Source organism: Eleutherodactylus coqui, chromosome 6 (genome assembly GCF_035609145.1).
Source record: "Eleutherodactylus coqui strain aEleCoq1 chromosome 6, aEleCoq1.hap1, whole genome shotgun sequence".
Lineage (NCBI taxonomy): Eukaryota > Metazoa > Chordata > Amphibia > Anura > Eleutherodactylidae > Eleutherodactylus > Eleutherodactylus coqui.
Genome location: NC_089842.1, coordinates 7869703 through 7890170, shown reverse-complemented (window position 1 = coordinate 7890170; position 20468 = coordinate 7869703). Strand labels below are relative to the sequence as shown.

General features: G+C 44.5%; 1 protein-coding gene across 1 annotated transcript in view; it reads right to left on the bottom strand.

Annotated features, from left to right (window-relative positions):
• DRC12 (dynein regulatory complex subunit 12 homolog) overlaps window positions 1-20468 on the bottom strand; it is a 117159-nt gene that overhangs the window by 64235 nt on the left and 32456 nt on the right. The window contains exons 5-6 of the mRNA XM_066606115.1: window positions 15415-15636; window positions 11951-12283 (exon numbers count right to left, since the gene is read on the bottom strand). Coding sequence (XP_066462212.1) covers window positions 11951-12283; window positions 15415-15636 — 555 coding nt within the window. The remainder of the gene's footprint in view (window positions 1-11950; window positions 12284-15414; window positions 15637-20468) is intronic.

The window sequence follows — 20468 nt, the reverse complement described above, 5'->3', positions numbered from 1 at the left end:
CTGTGTGTGATGTGCATGTAGCATAGTTGTGTGTGTGATGTGCAAGTAGCATAGTTGTGTGTGTGATGTGCAAGTAGCATAGCTGTGTGTGATGTGCACCTAGCAGAGCTGTGGATGTAACGTGCATGTAGCAGAGCTGTGTGTGGTGTGTGTGATGCACATGTAGCAGAGCTGTGTTTCACACACATGAAGCAGAGGTATGTGTGGTGTGTAATGCGTATGCAGAAGAGCTGTGTGTGACGTGCATGTAACAGAGCTGTGTGTGATGCGCATGAAGCAGAGCTTTGTGGGGTGTGTGTGATGCGCATGAAGCATAGCTATGTGTGGTAAATGGGATGCACATGAAGCAGAACTATGTCTGCTGTCTGTCATGCACATGTAGCAGAGCTTTGTGTGGTGTGTCTCTCACACGCACATATTTAAGAGCTGTGTGTGCTGTAGCAAAACTGTGTGGTGTGTGTGTCACACACGCATGTAGCAGAGCTGTGTGGTGTGTGTTACACGCGCATGTAGCAGAGCTATGTGGTGTGTGTGTTGCATGCACATGTAGCAAAGCTGTGTGTGTCTGACACACACATGAAGCAGAGCTATGTGTGCTGTGTGTGATGCACATGTAGCAGAGCTGTGTGTGGTGTATAAATACACAGACTCAAATGATCTTGTTCACTTGACACCAAAAAAAGGAGAAGATTGTAGTGCATCGGGGGTTAATACAACAGGCTAGCAGGGAGCTGTAGTTCTTATGTCACGTGGCAGAGTGGCCTCACTAACCTGAGGGTCCCGGGGTTCCACACCATTCCCTTCTGTCAAAGGAGCTGCTTCAGTTATACAGATTGCAGGATGGACTTCTGACAGAGTTCGTGAAACAACTTTAAACTTTACTGCAATTGGTTATGCACATTCCAGGCTACAACAGTCAATCATAGCATAACGTGAGGTATTATAAAACAGCAGTAGATAAATGTTTATTTGGTCATCGTGCCTTTAAAGGTGGCTGCTTCAGCAGTGTTACTGATTCAATTCTTAACATGCAAGTCCAATTTAGATGAGCTTCTGCTGTGGGGCTAGCATATATTTATATTACACTCAAGTTCGGCACTATGGAGCAATTCCAGCAATCTGATTGGTTGTTTGGCTTGTCTGATTTAACCTGATTGGTTGTTTGGGTTCCCTGATTCAACCGGATTGGCCGTTAGTGCCGAACTTGAGTGTTATATAGATATATGCGTGGGGCTTCACTCAAATTGCATTACAATATCCACTTGTTACTCACAATTCAGTTCCATAAGCGATACATGGAAGGACACATCTGAGGACGAGTCATCAGCATGGTAGCTGATTGGCACTGTTCCTACCAGAGGTTAGGACACAGAGTATGCAGGGGGTCTTTGTATACCTTATCCCCTTTGTCTAGCTTCAGTTCTCTTCCTCAGAGCTCATGACACAGTAATTAGAGTTGACTGGCAAAAAAATCAGCATTGCCTAAAAATGGCAGGGTGGGTTAAGATTTCAGGAGCTCTCTCTCTTTGTAGCTTTTGTCTTGAGCTCACATGCTACTCTTCTGCCTTACCCCTCCAAGAAACAACACACTCTCCCTGCTGTCGGGTCCCTCCCACATTCCTGGAAGTTGTGGAAAATCTGATGAGGGTCTTCTTGATAACCAAAATCACATCTCATCTGTACAATTTAACCCTTGTATCTCTGCATGGCCTGAGCTTATGCAAGGTTTTGCAAATATAAGGCAGTACAATAGAAGATACAAACAATATATATTATTTTCATGTGAAAAATAGGCTTTATGCAACCACACAACAACTTTGCACTGAGGTGTAACAGGGACTCTGGTTCTGGGACACTACATACATGGTGCTGATACCATCTCTTAATCAGCATTAGAGATGAGCGAGCGTGCTCGGTAAGGACACATACTCGAGCAAGTATCGTCCTTACCGAGTACCTGCCTGCTCGCCCGCAAAGATTCAGGTGCCGGCGGGGGTGAGCACTGTGTTGCGGGAGTGAGCAGGAGGGAGCGGGGGGAAGAGAGAGATCTCCCTCCCGTTCCCCCCACCGCTCTCTCCCGCGCTCCCGGCTGGCACCTGAATCTTTGCGGGTGAGCAGGCAGGTACTCGGTAAGGACGATACTCGCTCGAGTATCTGTCCTTACCGAATACGCTCGCTCATCTCTAATCAGCATTAATAGTGGGGAATAAACAGCTATTAGATGCCCCTGCAGAGGATACGGTGCCACAAGCGGGCATGATAATACATGAATGCCATGAATGCTGAGACCGAATAAGGGGATGTGTCCTAATCAGAGAGAGATGCCACCTAAACAAAGTAAAAACGGTACCTTAGAGCACATCTGTGATAAATACAGGAATGTCGTATAACCAGTATCTAATGGATAAAAGGAGCAGAGGAGAATGACTCATTTAATCCTTGAGGGTGGCAACTACCACTCCAAAAATTTCATTGAGATTTCTTACACAACAACTTATTGTCGATGTCACCTCTCCGTCTATTTTGCTGCCAAATCTCCACCCCTGAAACGAAATAGGTCATTATTATAGCAATCTCGAATGTGTGTGGCAATAGATGTATCTTCTTCCTTCAAAATGTTACTTATGTGGGCAAGACGATGCAACAATTCAGGTGCCAAATTCGCAGGAGCAGGAAGAGGAGCGTCCAAAGAATGGGACGGGGTATGTCCATTAGATTTTAAAAAAGGGGTTATCCCAGTGATGCAGTGAGACCAGCATTTGAATATGCTCGCAGCCAGAATCGGGCGGATCTGTTGGCCCCAAGGACGAAAACCAAGACGAGAGACATAGTGAGAATAGTTGGCAGATTTGACCAGCAAGTACACTATGTTCGCCGGATTAATAAGCACTCTCTATCTATATAAAGGCAAAAGTCCTCACTCACTGACCTCAACACTGATTTTCTAACTTCCTGGTGTTGTACAATCATGAAATTTTCCACGACCATTCTTTACTTCCCAAATAGGAAAAGTAAAGGGGTTCTTTTCTCAGAAACCATAAAGCCTAGGAAAATTATTGGAATATGGAGGAGAATCTACCTCACCTCTATGTGTATATACTGAGGAGAATCTACCTCACCTCTATGTGTATATACTGAGGAGAATCTACCTCACCTCTATGTGTATATAATGAGGAGAATCTACCTCCCCTCTATGTGTATATACTTAGGAGAATTTACCTCACCTCTATGTGTATATATTGAGGAGAATCTACTTCACCTCTATGTGTATATACTGAGGAGAATCTACCTCACCTCTATGTGTATATATACTGAGGAGAATCTACCTCACCTCTATGTGTATATACTGAGGAGAATCTACCTCACCTCTATGTGTATATACTGAGGAGAATCTACCTCACCTCTATGTGTATATACTGAGGAGAATCTACCTCCCCTCTGTGTATATACTGAGGAGAATCTACCTCACCTCTATGTGTATATACTGAGGAGAATCTAAATCACCTATGTGTGTATATACGAAGGAGAATTTACCTCCCCTCAATGTGTATATACTGAGGGGAATCTACCTCATCTCTATGCGTATATACTCAGGAGAATATAAATCAATTATGTGTGTATATACTGAGGAGAATCTACCTGACCTCTATGTGTATATACTGAGGAGAATCTACATCACTTCTATGTGTATATAATAATAATAATAATAAACTTTATTTTTATAGCGCCAACATATTCCGCAGCCTTACATAGACAGGGGGGATACAGAAAGACAAAAGTACAAACATTACAGAACCACGGTTACATAGTAATCAATTGATGGAAACAATAGGGGTGAGGATCCTGCTCCAACGAGCTTACATACTACGAATAGTGAGCTGATACAGAAGGTAAAGGGGCTGGAGATGTGCCTGGTATGGCAAGGTGGAGAGTGAGCGATGTTATACACATAGACAATGGTCAGAGATTTAGCCGTGTGACGGCAGAATCGGTATGACTGCAGGAGCGGTATATGGTGGCTAGCAGGGATTGCAGTCAGTAGGTCAGGGAGCATGTTATCAGGTGGCGTACAGAGGGGTTTGTTTAGGGAATGCGGTATTCCTCCCTGAAGAGGTGCGTTTTTAGAGCACGCCTGAAGTTCTGCGAGTCCTGGATTGCTCGCGTAGCCTTTGGTAGTGCGTTCCAGAGGACCGGTGCTGCTCTGGAGAAGTCATGGAGGCGGGAATGAGAAGTTCGAATTAACGGTGTGCTAAGTTTGGTTTCGTCAGCAGAGCGGAGAGCCCGGGCTGGTTGATGGATTGAGATGAGGGAGGCGATATAGGGGGGCGCTGCGCTGTGGAGGGCTTTGTGGATGAAGGTAGCGAGTTTAAATTGAATTCTGTATTTAACGGGCAGCCAGTGCAGTGACTGGCACAGGGCAGAGGCATCCGAGTAGCGGCTGGACAGGAAGATGAGCCTGGCTGCCGCATTTAGGATGGATTGGAGAGGGTAGAGTCTGGTGCAGGGGAGGCCAATCAGCAACGAATTGCAATAATCGAGCCGGGAGTGGATGAGGGCAACAGTAAGCGTTTTTAACGTGTCCACGGTGAGAAAAGAGCGGATTCTTGCGATGTTCTTGAGGTGCAGCTGACATGTTCGGGCCAGAGATTGGATGTAGGGGGTAAGGCCCAAGGCAGCGGGCGTGTTGTCTAGGAGTTATGGTAGCGCCACACACTGAGATGGAGATGTCAGGATGAGGTCGGTTAGGGGAGGGTGGTAATACCAGTAAGTCAGTTTTAGAGAGGTTTAGTTTTAGGTAGAGAGAGGACATGGTGTTAGAGACAGCAGACAGACAGTTGGTGATGTTTTGGAGGAAAGGTGCAGAGATGTCACTGGAAGAGGTGTATAGCTGGGTGTCATCAGCATACAGGTGGTATTGGAGGCCAAATCTCCTGATGGTTTGTCCAATAGGGGCTGTGTAGATAGAGAAAAGGAGGGGGCCAAGGACCGAGCCCTGGGGGACCCCAACAGCAAGGGGAAGAGGAGGGGAGGTAGAGCCAGCAAAGGAGACACTGAAAGAGTGGTCAGATAGGTAGGAGGAGAACCAGGAGAGAGCAGTGTCCTTTAGGCCAATGGAGCGTAGCATACTGAGGAGGAGTTTGTGGTCAACAGTGTCAAATGCTGCGGAGAGGTCGAGGAGGATCAGTAGAGAGTAATCGGCCCTCGATTTGGCTGTCAGTAGGTCATTGGATACCCTTGTAAGGGCAGTTTCTGTTGAGTGTTGAGGTCGAAAGCCAGACTGTAGGGGGTCTAGGAGAGAGTGCTCTGATAGGTAGCTTACAAGGCGGGAGTAAACCAGGCGTTCTAGTAGTTTGGAGATGAAGGGGAGGTTTGAGATGGGTCGGTAGTTGGCAGCATCAGTCGCGTCTAGAGTTGGCTTCTTTAGCAGTGGGGATATGATGGCGTGTTTGAAGGAAGAGGGTGTGAGGGTATATGTATTGCCATATGTTGTTTATGCTTTTATACCTGTATGCAAGTTCTATTCAAAGTTAAAATGAGAAAAACTTAAATGTCGCCTTACATCAGATATTCCAAAAGTTTGCAAGGCTGAGAGAGATGTGTCCAGAAATTCAGAGATGATACAGAACCGAACACGAAGGCCGCGTGCTTGGCTGTTTTCCCAGAGGCGCCGTATCAAGATAACGACTGTTTAACTACGTATATGATTATCAGTGCCTCAGCCGGAAATCCGGACTTAACATATATGGTTATGCGGTGAATTTGAGCCAATGAGCCCATCACCCATTCCTAGTGATGAGACCAAAGGGTATAAGATCCCATGTAATCTGTAATAAAGTGCGCAGTCATGTCCCCGTGTGAGGAACTATACCAGACCTGCGTGTGTGGTGTCTCTTCTTTACCGCCGGCAGCGGGGCATTGGGGTGGGCCTGATTGGTGCTGTACGCAGAAATTTTCCCTGACAAAAAGATGCCAGAGGTCAGAGAGAGGTTGAATATAGTGGTGAGATGGGAGATGACCACTGGGGAGGAGGTGAGAGGGGAGGGGGTCGCTAGCGCAGGTGGTGGGGCGAGCAGAGAAGAACAATTTGGAGACTTCTTCCTCTGTCGCTGGTCTGAGTACAGACAGTGAGCAGGAGCTAAATGCAGTGCTGACAAGACTAGGGTCAAGGCTAGTCTGGGATTGGGAAGTTATTTCCTGACGAATGTCATCAATTTTCTTTTTGAAGTAAGCAGCCAGCTCTTTGGCACTAAGATCCGTCACCGGGGGCTGCGGTTTAGGGCTGAGAAGGGATTGAAAAGTATCAAAGAGCTGTTTAGGGTTGTGGGATAGTGAGGAGACTAGAGAGGTGAAGTACACTTGTTTGGCATGATGGAGGGCGGGGTTGTAGGTTCTGAGCAGGAATTTGTAGTGGAGGAAGTCTGCGGACATTTGCGATTTCCTCCAGTCGTTCAGCACTTCTAGAGCACCGCCAGGTGAAGCGCGTTTGAGGCGTGAGCCAGGGTTGCCGCGTTCTACATCGGATGGCTCGGGTCCTGGGGGGCGCCGCTTCATCCAGGGCATGTTTGAGAGCGGTGTTGTAGTGAGTGGCAGCCAGGTTGGGGCAGGTGAGGAGAGAGACAGGGGACAGAGAGGACTGTAGGGATTCAGCAAAGTTCTGTGTGTGAACGGCCTTATACTGAGGAGAATCTACCTAACCTCTATGTGTATATACTGAGGAGAATTTACCTCACCTCTATGTGTATATACTGAGGAGAATCTACCTCACCTCTAAATGTAAATACTGAGGAGAATCTACCTCACCTCTATGTGTATATACTGAGCAGAATCTACCTCACCTATGTGTGTATGTACTGAGGAGAATCTACCTCACCTCTATGTGTATATACTGAGGAGAATCTACCTCACCTCTAAGTGTATATACTGAGGAGAATCTACCTCACCTCTGTGTGTATTTACTGAGGAGAATCTACCTCACCTCTGTGTGTATATACTGAGGAGAATCTACCTTACCTCTGTGTGTATATACTAAGGAGAATCTACCTCACCTCTTTGTGCATATACTAAGGAGAATCTAAATCCCCTATGTGTGTATATACGGAGGAGAATCTACCTCACCTCTATGTGTATATACTGAGGAGAATATACCTCACCTGTATGTGTATAAACTGAGGAGAATCTACCTCACCTCTGTGTGTATATACTGAGGAGAATCTACCTCACCTCTGTGTGTATATACTGAGGAGAATGTACCTCACTTCTATGTGCTTATACTGAGGAGAATCTACCTGACCTCTATGTGTATAAACTGAGGAGAATCTACCTCACTTCGATGTGTTTATACCGAGGAGAATATACCTCACCCCTATGTGTATACTGAGGAGAATCTACCTCACCTCTGTGTGTATATACTGAGGAGAATCTACCTCACCTATATGTGCTTATACTGAGGAGAATCTACCATACCACTATGTGTATATACTGAGGAGAATCTACCTCACCTCTATGTGTATATACTGAGGAGAATCTACCTCACCTCCGTGTGTATATACTGAGGAGAATGTACCTTACCTCTACGTGCTTATACTAAGGAGAATCTACCTCACCTCTGTGTGTATATACTAAGGAGAATCTACCTCACCTCTATGTGTATATACTGAGGAGAATCTACCTCACCTCTGTGTGTGTATACTGAGGAGAATCTACCTCACCTCTATGTGTGTATACTGAGGAGAATCTACCTCACCTCTGTGTGTGTATACTGAGGAGAATCTACCTCACCTCTGTGTGTATATACTGAGGAGAATCTACTTCACCTATGTGTGTGTATACTGATGAGAATCTACTTTACCTCTATGTGTATATACTAAGGAGAATCTACCTCACCTCTATGTGTATACACTGAGGAGAATCTACCTCACCTCTATGTGTATATACTGAGGAGAATCTACCTCACCTCTATGTGCTTATACTAAGGAGAATGTACCTCACCTCTGTGTGTATATATTGAGGAGAATCTACCTCACCTCTGTGTGTATATACTGAGGAGAATCTACCTCACCTCTGTGTGTATATACTGAGGAGAATCTACCTCACCTATGTGTGTATATACTGAGGAGAATCTACTTCACCTCTGTGTGCATATACTGAGGAGAATCTACTTCACCTCTGTGTGTATATACCGAGGAGAATCTACCTCACCTCTCTGTGTATATACTGAGGAGAATCAACCTCACCTCTGTGTGTATATACTGAGGAGAATCTACCTCACCTCTATGTGTATATACTGAGGAGAATCTGCCTCACCTCTGTGTATGTATATGCTGTGGAGAATCTACCTCACCTATTTCTGTATATACTAAGGAAATTCTGCCTCACCTCTGTGTGTATATACTGAGGAGAATCTACTTCATCTCTATGTGTTTATACTGAGGAGAATCTACTTCTCCTATGTGTGTATATACTGAGGAGAATCTACCTCACCTCTGTATGTATATACTGAGGAGAATCTACCTCACCTGTATGTGTCTATACTGAGGAGAATCTACCTCACCTCTATGTGTCTATACTGAGGAGAATCTACCTCACCTCTATGTGTATATACTGAGGAGAATCTACCTCACCTCTGTGTGAAAATACCGAGGAGAATCTACCTCACCTCTCTGTGTATATACTGAGGAGAATCAACCTCACCTCTGTGTATGTACTGAGGAGAATCTGCCTCACCTCTGTGTATGTATATGCTGTAGAGAATCTACCTCACCTATTTCTGTATATACTAAGGAAATTCTGCCTCACCTCTGTGTGTATATACTGAGGAGAATCTACTTCACCTCTATGTGTTTATACTGAGGAGAATCTACTTCTCCTATGTGTGTATATACTGAGGAGAATCTACCTCACCTCTGTATGTATATACTGAGGAGAATCTACCTCCCCTCTATGTGTATATACCGAGGAGAATCTACCTCACCTCTGTGTGTATATACTGAGGAGAATCTACCTCACCTCTATGTGTATATACTGAGGAGAATCTACCTCACCTCTCTGTGTATATATACTGAAGAGGATCTACCTCACCTCTGTGTATATACTGAGGAGAATCTACCTCAACTCTGTGTGTATATACTAAGGAGAATCTACCTCACCTCTATGTGTGTATACTGAGGAGAATCTACCTCACCTCTATGTGTGTATACTGAGGAGAATCTACCTCACCTCTGTGTGTATATACAAAGAAGAATCTACCCCACCTCTATGTATATATACTGAGGAGAATCTACCTCACCTCTGTATATGTATATACTGAGGAGAATCTACCTCACCTCTGTGTGTATATACTGAGGAGAATCTACCTCACCTCTATGTGTATATACTGAGGAGAATCTACCTCACCTCTCTGTGTATATATACTGAAGAGGATCTACCTCACCTCTGTGTATATACTGAGGAGAATCTACCTCAACTCTGTGTGTATATACTAAGGAGAATCTACCTCACCTCTATGTGTGTATACTGAGGAGAATCTACCTCACCTCTATGTGTGTATACTGAGGAGAATCTACCTCACCTCTGTGTGTATATACAAAGAAGAATCTACCCCACCTCTATGTATATATACTGAGGAGAATCTACCTCACCTCTATGTGTTGTGAGGGATTAGCGTTTAGGATCGGTAGCAACCTGGGCATAAGCAGTCAGAGACAGTGACACATAGGATAAAGGCTTTAGTCCAGGCTTTGCCTGGGTTTATTTCCAAGCAAACAAAAGCAAAATACAGGCCTTAACGTCAGGCAAACATAAAGTAAATCCTGCTCGTCTGAGCACTTACTATACATGTAGCATCCCTGTCTACACACTGGTAACAGAAATGACTCCTGCACACAGCCAGCCAGGACTCTCAGACCTGCAGAGGTCTCAGCTCTCCTCTTGGCCCTGTAGGCCCAGGCTTTATAATGCCTGGTACCAGCCCCACCTGGTACGTGGGAGTGACCATCCCCCCCTTCACTTTGGTCACTCCAGGAAAAGCCGGCCCGGATTATGCGGCTTGGAGCCACCTACTCACTACAATGTGTTAGTGGCTTAATGCTACTAACACTAAACTGCCGGCTTCCTCCACCGAGCCCAGGCTATGTGTGTATACTGAGGAGAATCTACCTCACCTCTGTGTGTATATACTAAGGAGAATCTACCCCACCTCTATGTGTATATACTGAGGAGAATCTACCTCACCCCTATGTGGAAATACTGAGGAGAATCTACCTCACCTCTATGTGTATATACGTAGGAGAATCTACCTCACCTCTATGTGTATATACGTAGGAGAATCTATCTCACCTCTCTGTGTATATTCTGAGGAGAATCTACCTCACCTCTCTGTGTATATTCTGAGGAGAATCTATCTCACCTCTATGTGTGTATATACACTGAGGAGAATCTACCTCACCTCTGTGTGTGTATGTTCTGAGGAGACTCTACCTCACCTCTATGCCTATATAGTAAGGAGAATCTAACTGGTCTCTGTGTGTGTGTGTGTGTGTGTATGTATATATATATATATATATATATATATATATATATGGGGTCTTCAACGGAGACCAGTGCTGATGTTGCCTGAGTCCAAATTCAAAGGAAAGTTATAACAAGTACTCGTAGCGGAGAACCATAAGAAGCCACTACACACACAGTCTAGTGAATCAAAATGAATTCTGCTTTATTAGGAAAAACATACAACTTATGTAGGCCGTCGCCCGCACAGGGTGCGACTTTCAAAAATTACTTAATCAGGTGATTAGTTTGAAAAACAGAATATTAGCACATTTGCTGCGTTCGGGCATATCCGACCACAACCTTGAAATGTCAGTAGGAAACTTATCTACTTAGTTCCTTGTGTCTTATCACAATGTCCGTAATGCAAGGTCCGGACAAAAATTAGCAACTTTTAAGTTCCTTATTTTTCTTATGTCATGTCAGCATTAGGAGTTACTTTAGAAACAAGAGTAACCCTTAGCATAGATATATATATATATATATATATATATATACATACATACTATATATATACATAATGTACTTATTAGGGAAATTCAAAACATTTCTTATATGCTGCTGGGCTCCAAATTAAATTGGTATGACTTGACCAGTCAAGAGCAATACACACACACACACAGACATTTAGCTATGGTTTATTGTACGATATGCTAAGTCTTTATAGGATTTTACAAAGCGAGTGGCGTTATGCCAGATACAATTAAAAATACAATTAATGTTGGTTTCTTAATACATCAGTTTCTTATTAAACGTCTCCTTCTCACCCCATATGCATAGCCTTAAGATACATCCTCTGATGCTCGTTAGTGAGTTTTGGCAGGACATATCCTAAGATAACAGTATAGAAAACGGCGGTCCCAATTAATTTTTCCAGCTGCATTTAGTCAAGGTGAAATTTGTCATATTTCTAAGTGAAGGTTAGAAAGTATACAGTGCAAATCAGAAACCATAGAAATATATATGTGTAGCTTAGTATTATAACAGTCAAGCAAAGAGGCGAAATGGAGTCTTTGTATTTCATCTTTTAGGCCAGCAGCGCCTTTACATACTCCTAGTAGGAGAGGGGATGTTACTGACAACAACTGTTATATACATACATATACAAGAACACAATCGCTGTAGGGGAGGATGTGACTGATAATAAGTGTATTAGATGCAAGCTGCACAATATTACTTTTGTAATATTAAGTATGGTGTAATAAAAAAGTGTTCAAAGGTGTCCCCAGCCTGTAAAGCTCAGGCACATATATAGGTCATCAGCATGTTCACCTCATTCCTTACATAAAATGCTGGTGGATGTATCTTGTTTGTATTAAATGCGGTGGTCATGTCCCAACCATTAACAAAGCCAACATTGAGACCTTTCAATCGGTCAGCGTTTCATAGTCGTTGGTCATCTCACCTGTATTCTCAGTCTTAATGATGACTTTTGTTTGTGGGCTTCTGAGGTGGAGACGTTCTATGGCACGACGAATGTTGAGGAGTCTTCGGATGAAGTGATGGACGGGGTAGAATCGGAAATGTACTCCAATGTATAGTGCGATAACCGTATGAGCGTCACCTCCGATGAAATCGATTTCCCGTGGGATCGAGTGCTCTTCTCTGACAGTCATAAAGTACAAAAACTCAAATGGCCTTCCGTGTCTCTTCCACACAACCTGTATGTTCCTTTCGAAGTCCACGTTTATATGCGTATGTGCCCACGCATTTACATAGAGATTAAGTGGTTTCAGTGCTGGAAAAGTAATAAAGTAAAACTTTAGTAAACATGACATTATCAACTAGTTACCGTGTGGGGCAAATTTACTAACACTAAGGCCTCGTTCACACGGGCGACAAAGTAGCACGATTTTCTAGTGTTGCGACAAAGCGAGAAATCGCATGTATGTGAAGCATGTGCTTTCCTAGGGGTTCCTTCACATTTGTGAAGTTTTGTAGTGTACGAGTCAAAAACCTTGCGGGTTTCGCTATATGCATGCGGCTTGCACGGTTTTGTAACCCATATTTACCTATGGAGCCTTCCTCTCTGTTGCATCGCATTGCATGAAAATACGGTTTTGTGCGATGCAAGTTTGACAGTAGGAAATCCTACTGTCAAAGCCATAGCTGCAAAAAAAATAAAAAAATTCCCACATATATCACCCAAGAAGCGCTGTCTGGCTCCAGCTCGTCTTCTCCCTGGCAGTGGTCTTCAGCATCTCTTTTGGCTGGGGATTAATCCCTTCCCACCACAGGGTGTAACTGTACGTCCTGGCAGGGAGGTAATTAATGCAACAGGGCGTACAGTTACAGCCTGTGGATATCGCGAGATCAGAAGGGATTCAGCGCTATCCAACAGCGGGAGCTGGCTGTCACCGATAGGCGGCCTCCGGCTGCAACAGCGGGGGTGCATCAGGACAGCGACCCCTGCTACTAACCCCTTCCCGGCCGTGAACTATGTAGATTGCAGCATGTAAAGATTTCTCGCAATGTAATCGCAGAGAGCTCGACTGGTTGCCATGGCAACAGGATGCCACCTACTGGTGTCCTGTACTGCCAATGCCTATTATCGCTAATACAAGCGATAAGACATTGCAGGGCAGCAGTCCTGCAATGTTTGATCATAGCGATCATAGGTGCTGTGGTGCAAGTCCCCTACAGGGACATAAAAAGTGTAAAAAAAGAAAAATGTAAAAAAAAACACCCTTTTTTGTGCTTTTCCGCATATTACCATAAAAAAATTTTTTTTAATAAAATCCCACATCTTTTGTATCGCGTAATGACACGTACAATAAATGAACACGCTTTTTATCCTGCACGGCAAAAAGCATTAAAAAAGTGCCTAAAAAAATGGAGGAAAAATGCTTATTTTTTTCATTTGTCTCCCAAAAAACGCTATAAAAGTGATCAAAAAAGCCATATGTACCTAAAAATGGTACCAATAAAAATACAGCTTGTCTCGCAAAAGATACGCCCTCACAGAGCTCCGTCCACGGAAAAATAAAAAAGTTATAGGACTTTGAATGTAGTGATTTAGAAAAAAATAATAATTTAAAGAAAAAGGTTTTTATTGCGGAAAAGTGGAAAAAAACAAAAAAATATATAAGAATTTTGGTATGGTTGTAATCGTACCAACCCACAAAAAAATGTATTGTGTCATTTACACTGCATGATTAACACTTAAAAAAAAATCTATGGTAGAATTGATGTGTTTTCTCTCCCTGCTATCATAAAAAAATTAACAAAAGTTTTACGATATAGTCTATGTACCCAAAAATGGTACCGACAAAAAGTACAGCGCGCCACGCAAAAAACAAGCAGCAATGGAAAAATAAAAAGGTTATGGCTTTTAAAAATGGGGATCAAAATCCACCAAAGTTGTTTGGTCCTCAACACCAAAATAGTCCATGTCTTTAAGAGGTTAAAAAATCATTGCCTCCAGGAAGTGCTGCCTCTGATTGGCTGAGGGCCATGGCTTAGCCAATCAGAGCCAGCACTCGATAAATCAATCACAGCCAATGAGTTTGAAAATCGTCCGAAAATATCTGACTCTTTATCAGTGTTCATAGACTTGTATAGGAGACTGCATGCACAGAACTTGGAAAAGAGTTGGATTTCTGGCTGGCACACAGACTTCACAGGCTGGCAGCGCGGGAACCAGGAGGCAGGTGAGTCTGAAAAATACAGCACCCGGCTCCCTGTCACCTACCCTAACAGCACCAGAAGTTAGTTTATATGCTTTAAGCAGCGGACAGGTTCCCTCTAAGTCCCGAAAAGCCTCTTTAAATGGATTGGTCCACCGACAACATTTATCGCCTATTCACAGAAATGATTAACCCTTTCCAATCCAATTTGTATCCTGGTTTTCCTAGGGGGCTTACTCTTTTTCTGCTGTTATACAATGGCACTATATGCTGGCTAAAGCCAGTACTGCGTGATGTGACACGTTGGATAGGCTCCGACAGCAGAGAGGCTGGCAATATACAGTAAGAGAACCCTGACGGACGTCTTCCAACATCGGAGCTGTACAGCCTTAGATCATAATGTCAGTGGATTGGAAAGGGTTAATGTAGCATTGATGGGGGTCTGACTGCTGGGACCTTAACTAGTCACGAGATCGAGGTCCTGAGCTCTCAGTTTAAATGGAATAGTAGTCACACGTGCTCATTAGAGTCTATGGAACTGACAGAGATAGCCGAGTACAGATCTGAGTTGTATCCGTCAGCCTCATAGGCAGTGATAGTGCAGAAGGAGTGCGCATGCTCTGTTCAAAAGGGGAACTCGGGACCCATTCTTGTGATTGGTGCTGGTCCCAGCAGTTAGACATCCATTCTTGTGATTGGTGATGGTCACAGCAGTTAGACACCCATTCTTGTGATTGGTGCTGGTCCCACCAGTCAGACACCCATTCTTGTGATTGGTGCTGGTTAGAGATGAGTGAGCATACTCGCTAAGGACAATTACTCGATCGAGCGTTGCCCTTAGGGAGTACGTGCCTGCTCGAAAGAAAAGGTCTGGCTGCCGGCGGCGGGGGAGGGCAGGGAGGAACGGAGGGGAGATCTCTCTCTCCCTCTCTCCCCCCGCTCCCCCCTGCTCACTGTCGCAACTCACCTCTCACCCACGCCGGCAGCCGGACCTTTTCTTCCGAGCGGGGAGGTACTCACTATGGACAATGCTCGATCTAGTAATTGTCCTTAGCGAGTATGCTCGCTCATCTCTAGTGCTGGTCCCAGCAGACGGACCCCCTGCAATCATATGTTTATCACCATCCTGTGGATAAATTATTATTTCCACTTCTGCTCACTCCATTTCACAGAGCCCGGCAGATGTGAACATCGAGCCGTACATTTTATCGGTTCATGTCCTGTTCAAGTTTTCAATACTTACTTTTTCCTAATTTCCCTTCAAAATATGTCATCCACTGGTGCACGGTCGAATCGCCGTACATGTAAAGAAACTTTCCCTGCAGACACGCATTCAGCTCCTCCGAACTGTGGTAGGTCTTCATTGTGCACGCTTTGGGGTACCAGATTTCCTCTTTGACGTGTCCGCTGGGATATTCTAAGTCGCTTCCGATTGCGCAGTTTTTTTTCTTCTCTAAATGTGAGTCTTTATAGAGAGAAGAAACAGTGTAGATGTTACAGATGTGCAACTCAGACACAAAGGGATACATTGCATAAGGCTTGAGGTTACAATGTAGTTTCTAAAACCAGTGTAGATTTAGGAGCTAAAGGTCCATTGTACGTTACCTAGCGTTGTGCTCCCTCCATTCAAAGGATTAGGGGGTCCAGCAGTAAGACCCCAATCATACAATATACTAAGTAGATGTACTATAAGGCCCAATGTCCACAGGCAAAATAGAATCAGAAAATCAGCACGGATGTCCCGCACAAGTGATCCGCGCCCATAGGGAATCATTGGACACCATACATGCGGACGTCATTTTTCCCTGATGTGCGAATTGCACGTGTGGGAAAACACTCGCAGCATGCTACATTTTGGAAGTGGTCCAGTCCTGCAGCACACCCCAAGCTGTATTTGTGCTCTGCCGCGGGACCGCGAGAGAGCAGAAGTTCAAAAACAAAATGTGCACAGCGCATGCATGTGGCATGCTGCCGGTGTGCCAAGCAAATCCTTCGGGCCAAAGAAAGAAGATCCGGCCGCAACGGAGGGGAGATAGCAGCGTCCCAAGAGGTAAGTATAATCGATTTTGAGGCCTCATGTCTGCGTGGCAGGAGGGACCCGCTGAAGGATTCTGCATGGAGAATCTGTACAGGCCCGAATTTCCCATGGCAGGCCCCCACAATATGTGTTTGTTTGTTTGTTTAGAGTCTCACATAATAATGAAGATTTGGGATGTTAGTAAACGTAACCCAAGGGTTCCAGGTTAATTCAAACTGGGTGATTCTGTCTAAACAAATGGCTACACATTTTTCCTTTAAAAGAATTTACATGGGAGATAAGCGATTCGAAAGGGCGTACTGGTTTTCACTATTGTTGCGCTATTAATATGCGTGTGACAATTGCAATATATTGCAGGCGCAGCGGCGCCGCTAGCGTGACATGACTGTGCAGGCCATTCTTTACTGAAGGACCTTCAATGAATTATAATCGTGTGATTGGCCGCGCTGTGCACAACACAGTCGGTCACGTGACTATTATTCTATTCGGAGAAGGCAGACCTTCACAATCAGACAATATACTAGCTCTATATAGGCCATTACCAGAACCACCCAACATGCGGCCTGCGGGTCACAAGCAGCTCGCCAGACGATTTCTTGCGACCCACGAACTGTAACACAACTATAGTCATGTTATAGTCCACAGCACAGTCATGTCAGCGGCTGGCAGTAATGTTTAGGGAAGTGGTAGCGGTGTCACCAGTCTGACGTGACTGTGCAGGCAGTCCTTTACTAAAGGACCTTCAGTAATGTGAATGGACGCGCTTTGCAATACAGCAGGTCACATGACTATACTTCAATTCAGAGAAGGCCCCAGGAGTGGCGGTGTGGCAGAATCTTTATATATACTGTAAGTATAAGTAGCTAACTACAGCAGTACGGCTAGGCCTGCAGGACAGCTTTTATCTTTGGGCAGTGTGAGGGAGATTACATCTTGTATGATTTAGTTTGTATTTCAGCCTAATTTTGGCTATGTCAGCAAGCAGAATGTTCTGCAGGGTAAATTCTTCATATAATGTTAATGCAAATTTTATATTTGCTTACTATCACCTGAGAGAGACAGAAAGTCACCAAAGATAAGACACACAAAATGTCTATCAACACAATGGAGCCAGCAGAGAAATAAGTCAACAGAACATGATCATTCTTTACACATCAAAGGAAAACCAGTTTGTACCATATGAATGATGTAGCTGTATTTAGTTTTGTAACACCCCTTTCTGTCTAATCTTGAAACCTACCTATTTGTCTATAAGAAGCTGTGTCTTAATGCAATAAAACAGGGTATCTCTTGGTTAACACTAAAGATGACGAGCGTACTCGGTTCGGGTGTTTTTGCACTTGATCAACACTTTTTCCGAGTAACTGACTACTCGGACGAAAAGATTCAGGGGGCACCGGGGGTGAAGGGGGGGGGGGGGGTTGCAGAGGGGGGTGGGGGGGGGGGAGAGAGCTGCTGGGATCTGTAGTTATAAGCTTCCTAGCAGCACAGGCCCCACAGGGTTAATTGATTGAGCTGGCTGTGTGGTATTTCCTGCTAGCCAATCTCCTGGGTCTGGGCTCATATATAAACCCAGCTCCTTGTCAGCCTGTCTGGTGTTCAAGGTGAGCAGTTATGAATCCTTGTCTGTTGAAGTTGGTGTGTGACCTGCTATCTGTGTTCTGTTGCAGCTTGCTGTGTGATCTGTGCCTTGAGGTTCATGTTCGTTTGTTCATTTATTTTGTGTCAGTTTAGTCTGCTGAGTTTGTTTGCTATGTCTGCGCTAGGTTGGCCCCTAGGGCCCTCTAGTAGATGTGTCTTTCTAGTGTAGGGACTGCAAGATACGAGTGGCCTTGCCGAGGCTTGCAACTTAAGTTCATTGGCCAATGTACGAACTAACACCTCGCATTTATATTCAGCTTATCATCTGCTATTAGTGTTTGCATTGTGGCTGCTGTATGCTGTGTATTCTGGCTCTATGTATCCTGTTGTTCTGTCCCTGTCATGTGTCATGTGAATGCATCCTGTTCTGGTGTGTGGCTCCTAGGATCAGCTAGGGCCCAGATCCGAAGACCGCTGGGCTGCCCTTATTGGGGCAATGTCCCCGCTTAGGTAGGGCCAGGTCAACCTCCTCGTAGAACAGGGTCAGTTTGCCTGAAAACCGTGTGACCCTGAAGAAACCTGTGTGAAGACCCTGGTGCAACCTGTGTGTGTGCTTCAATCCCATTCCTCTTTGGGTACGATCATGTGGGCCCCATGCTTAGTTTGCCCACATGATCGTAACACACATCCCATTGTTTTGTGTGAAACTATTTTCTCAGAGCTCGTTCAACCACATCTAATTTGGAACCAGAGTATATCGAACAGCGCAATTATGCTGACAGGTAGCATTTCAACAGCAGAGTTTGGCGATTCCACAGCTCAGTACATTATATAGTAGCAAACCATCATGTCCATAAACTGCATCTCATTTCTGTTGTAGCATTTTTTTCAGATGAGGTGGATGTCAAGAACTTGGGGGGAGTAACCAGAGAGATGCTTTAGTATGGATCAGAAGTCTAATGACTAATGAACTACCTACCTCGTACTAAACTTTAGTTCCAGTTAGGTAGGTCGCCCCGAGTTCGGGATGTTATGATAGGCCATAGGTTGAAAACCTTGCAAGAGATTTTAGATGGAAGGGACCCCCCGAGGTATCAATACTTGCAGTTGTGTCACTATGTGAGGTCACTTGGCAATTTACAACATTTGGGGAGACCGATAACTACTTTTGAGAAGACCTGTTTATCAAGTCCTGACGTTCCGCTGAAAATCTCCCTCTTATATAGAACCCTCTTAGAGACTGAGACGTCGGAGGGAAGCAGGACACTGGAGTTGGCCTGGGAGAGGGACTTGGGTTTGGGCCTCTCGGGTGAGTTATGGAAAATGGCTTACGTCATGACACATAAGATGAATATATCCAGCAGGATGCAGGAACCTAACTATAAAATCCTGACACGATGGTATAGGACGCCCAAACGGTTGGCCAGAGTGTACTCCCAGTATCCGGATCTGTGCTGGAGGTGCCTTAGAGAGAGAGGGACTCTAGTACACTTGTGGTGGTCCTGTGCGCTAATTCAGCCACTCTGGCAGGAGGTAGGAGCGCTGTACACAACGGTCTGCAAACCGGTAATCAACCTTACCCCTGAAATCGCCTTGTTATCTATGATCCCGGGCTCGATGTCCCACATAAAAGGCTCCTTGTTGCGCTTTTTCTTGCTAGCCATGAGACAAATCATTCCTAGGAAATGGAAGTCCACGACTCCCCCCACGAGATTAATGTGGTTAGAGTCTCTAGACAATCTAAAATACATGGAGGAGCTGTGTGCCAAGGACGAGATGCGTTTCACCAAATTTTACTCAGTATGGGCGGTGTGGCTTCAGTTCCGCTCCTCCCCAGAACTGAACACCTGGTTGGATAATGGTGCCCTTATTCCCTGATTGGCCTGAGATACCCCTTGCCAAATGTACTAGACAATGATAGGACTGAGAGAACAAGCTGGAACCATGGTCAATGTGGACAGATTATCCCTATCCCCTTCCCTTACCCCACCCCACCCTATGTTTTCTCTTTCCTTCTTTTTCTTTCCTGTCTCTGTCTATTGTTTCTGTCGTTTTTCCTTTTCTCTTTACTTTCCCCAGGCGGATGGTTCTTTCAGAGGAAGTTGTACTGGGGACCTTTATTATAACTGCTGCCTAAAATGTGGTTAGCTGAATAGCAAAACAGAACGGGTATTGTATTGCTACTTCTTTATTATAATGGTATTTCCATTCTGTGTGCTTCGATATTAATGTGGCAGTGAATAAAATATTTTTTTGAACCAGTTAGGTAGGTCGTTATTCATTAGACTTCTGATCCACAATGAAAAGTTCAACTTCAGGATTCTTAAAAAAAAAATTTGTTTTCCTCTTTCACCCGGAGCAGCAGTGAGAAAGAACAGAGCACTCTTTTGGAGAAAATGCACATTTTTGGGATGACAAAAATGAGTGATTAAAAAAAGCCGATGATCGACTCAGAACATAAGAGAGTTTAACCCTTTGCAATCCAATTTTGGATTCAGGGTTTTCCTAGGGGTTTTTCTCTTTCTGCCATTATATAATAGCGCCATCTGCTGGCTAAAGGCAGTACTGCGGTATGGGACATGCTGGAGAGGCCTCTAACAACAGAGTGGCCAGTAATATACAGTAAGAATACCCTGCCGGATGTCTTCCAACATCAGAGCTGTACAACTCTCAATCAG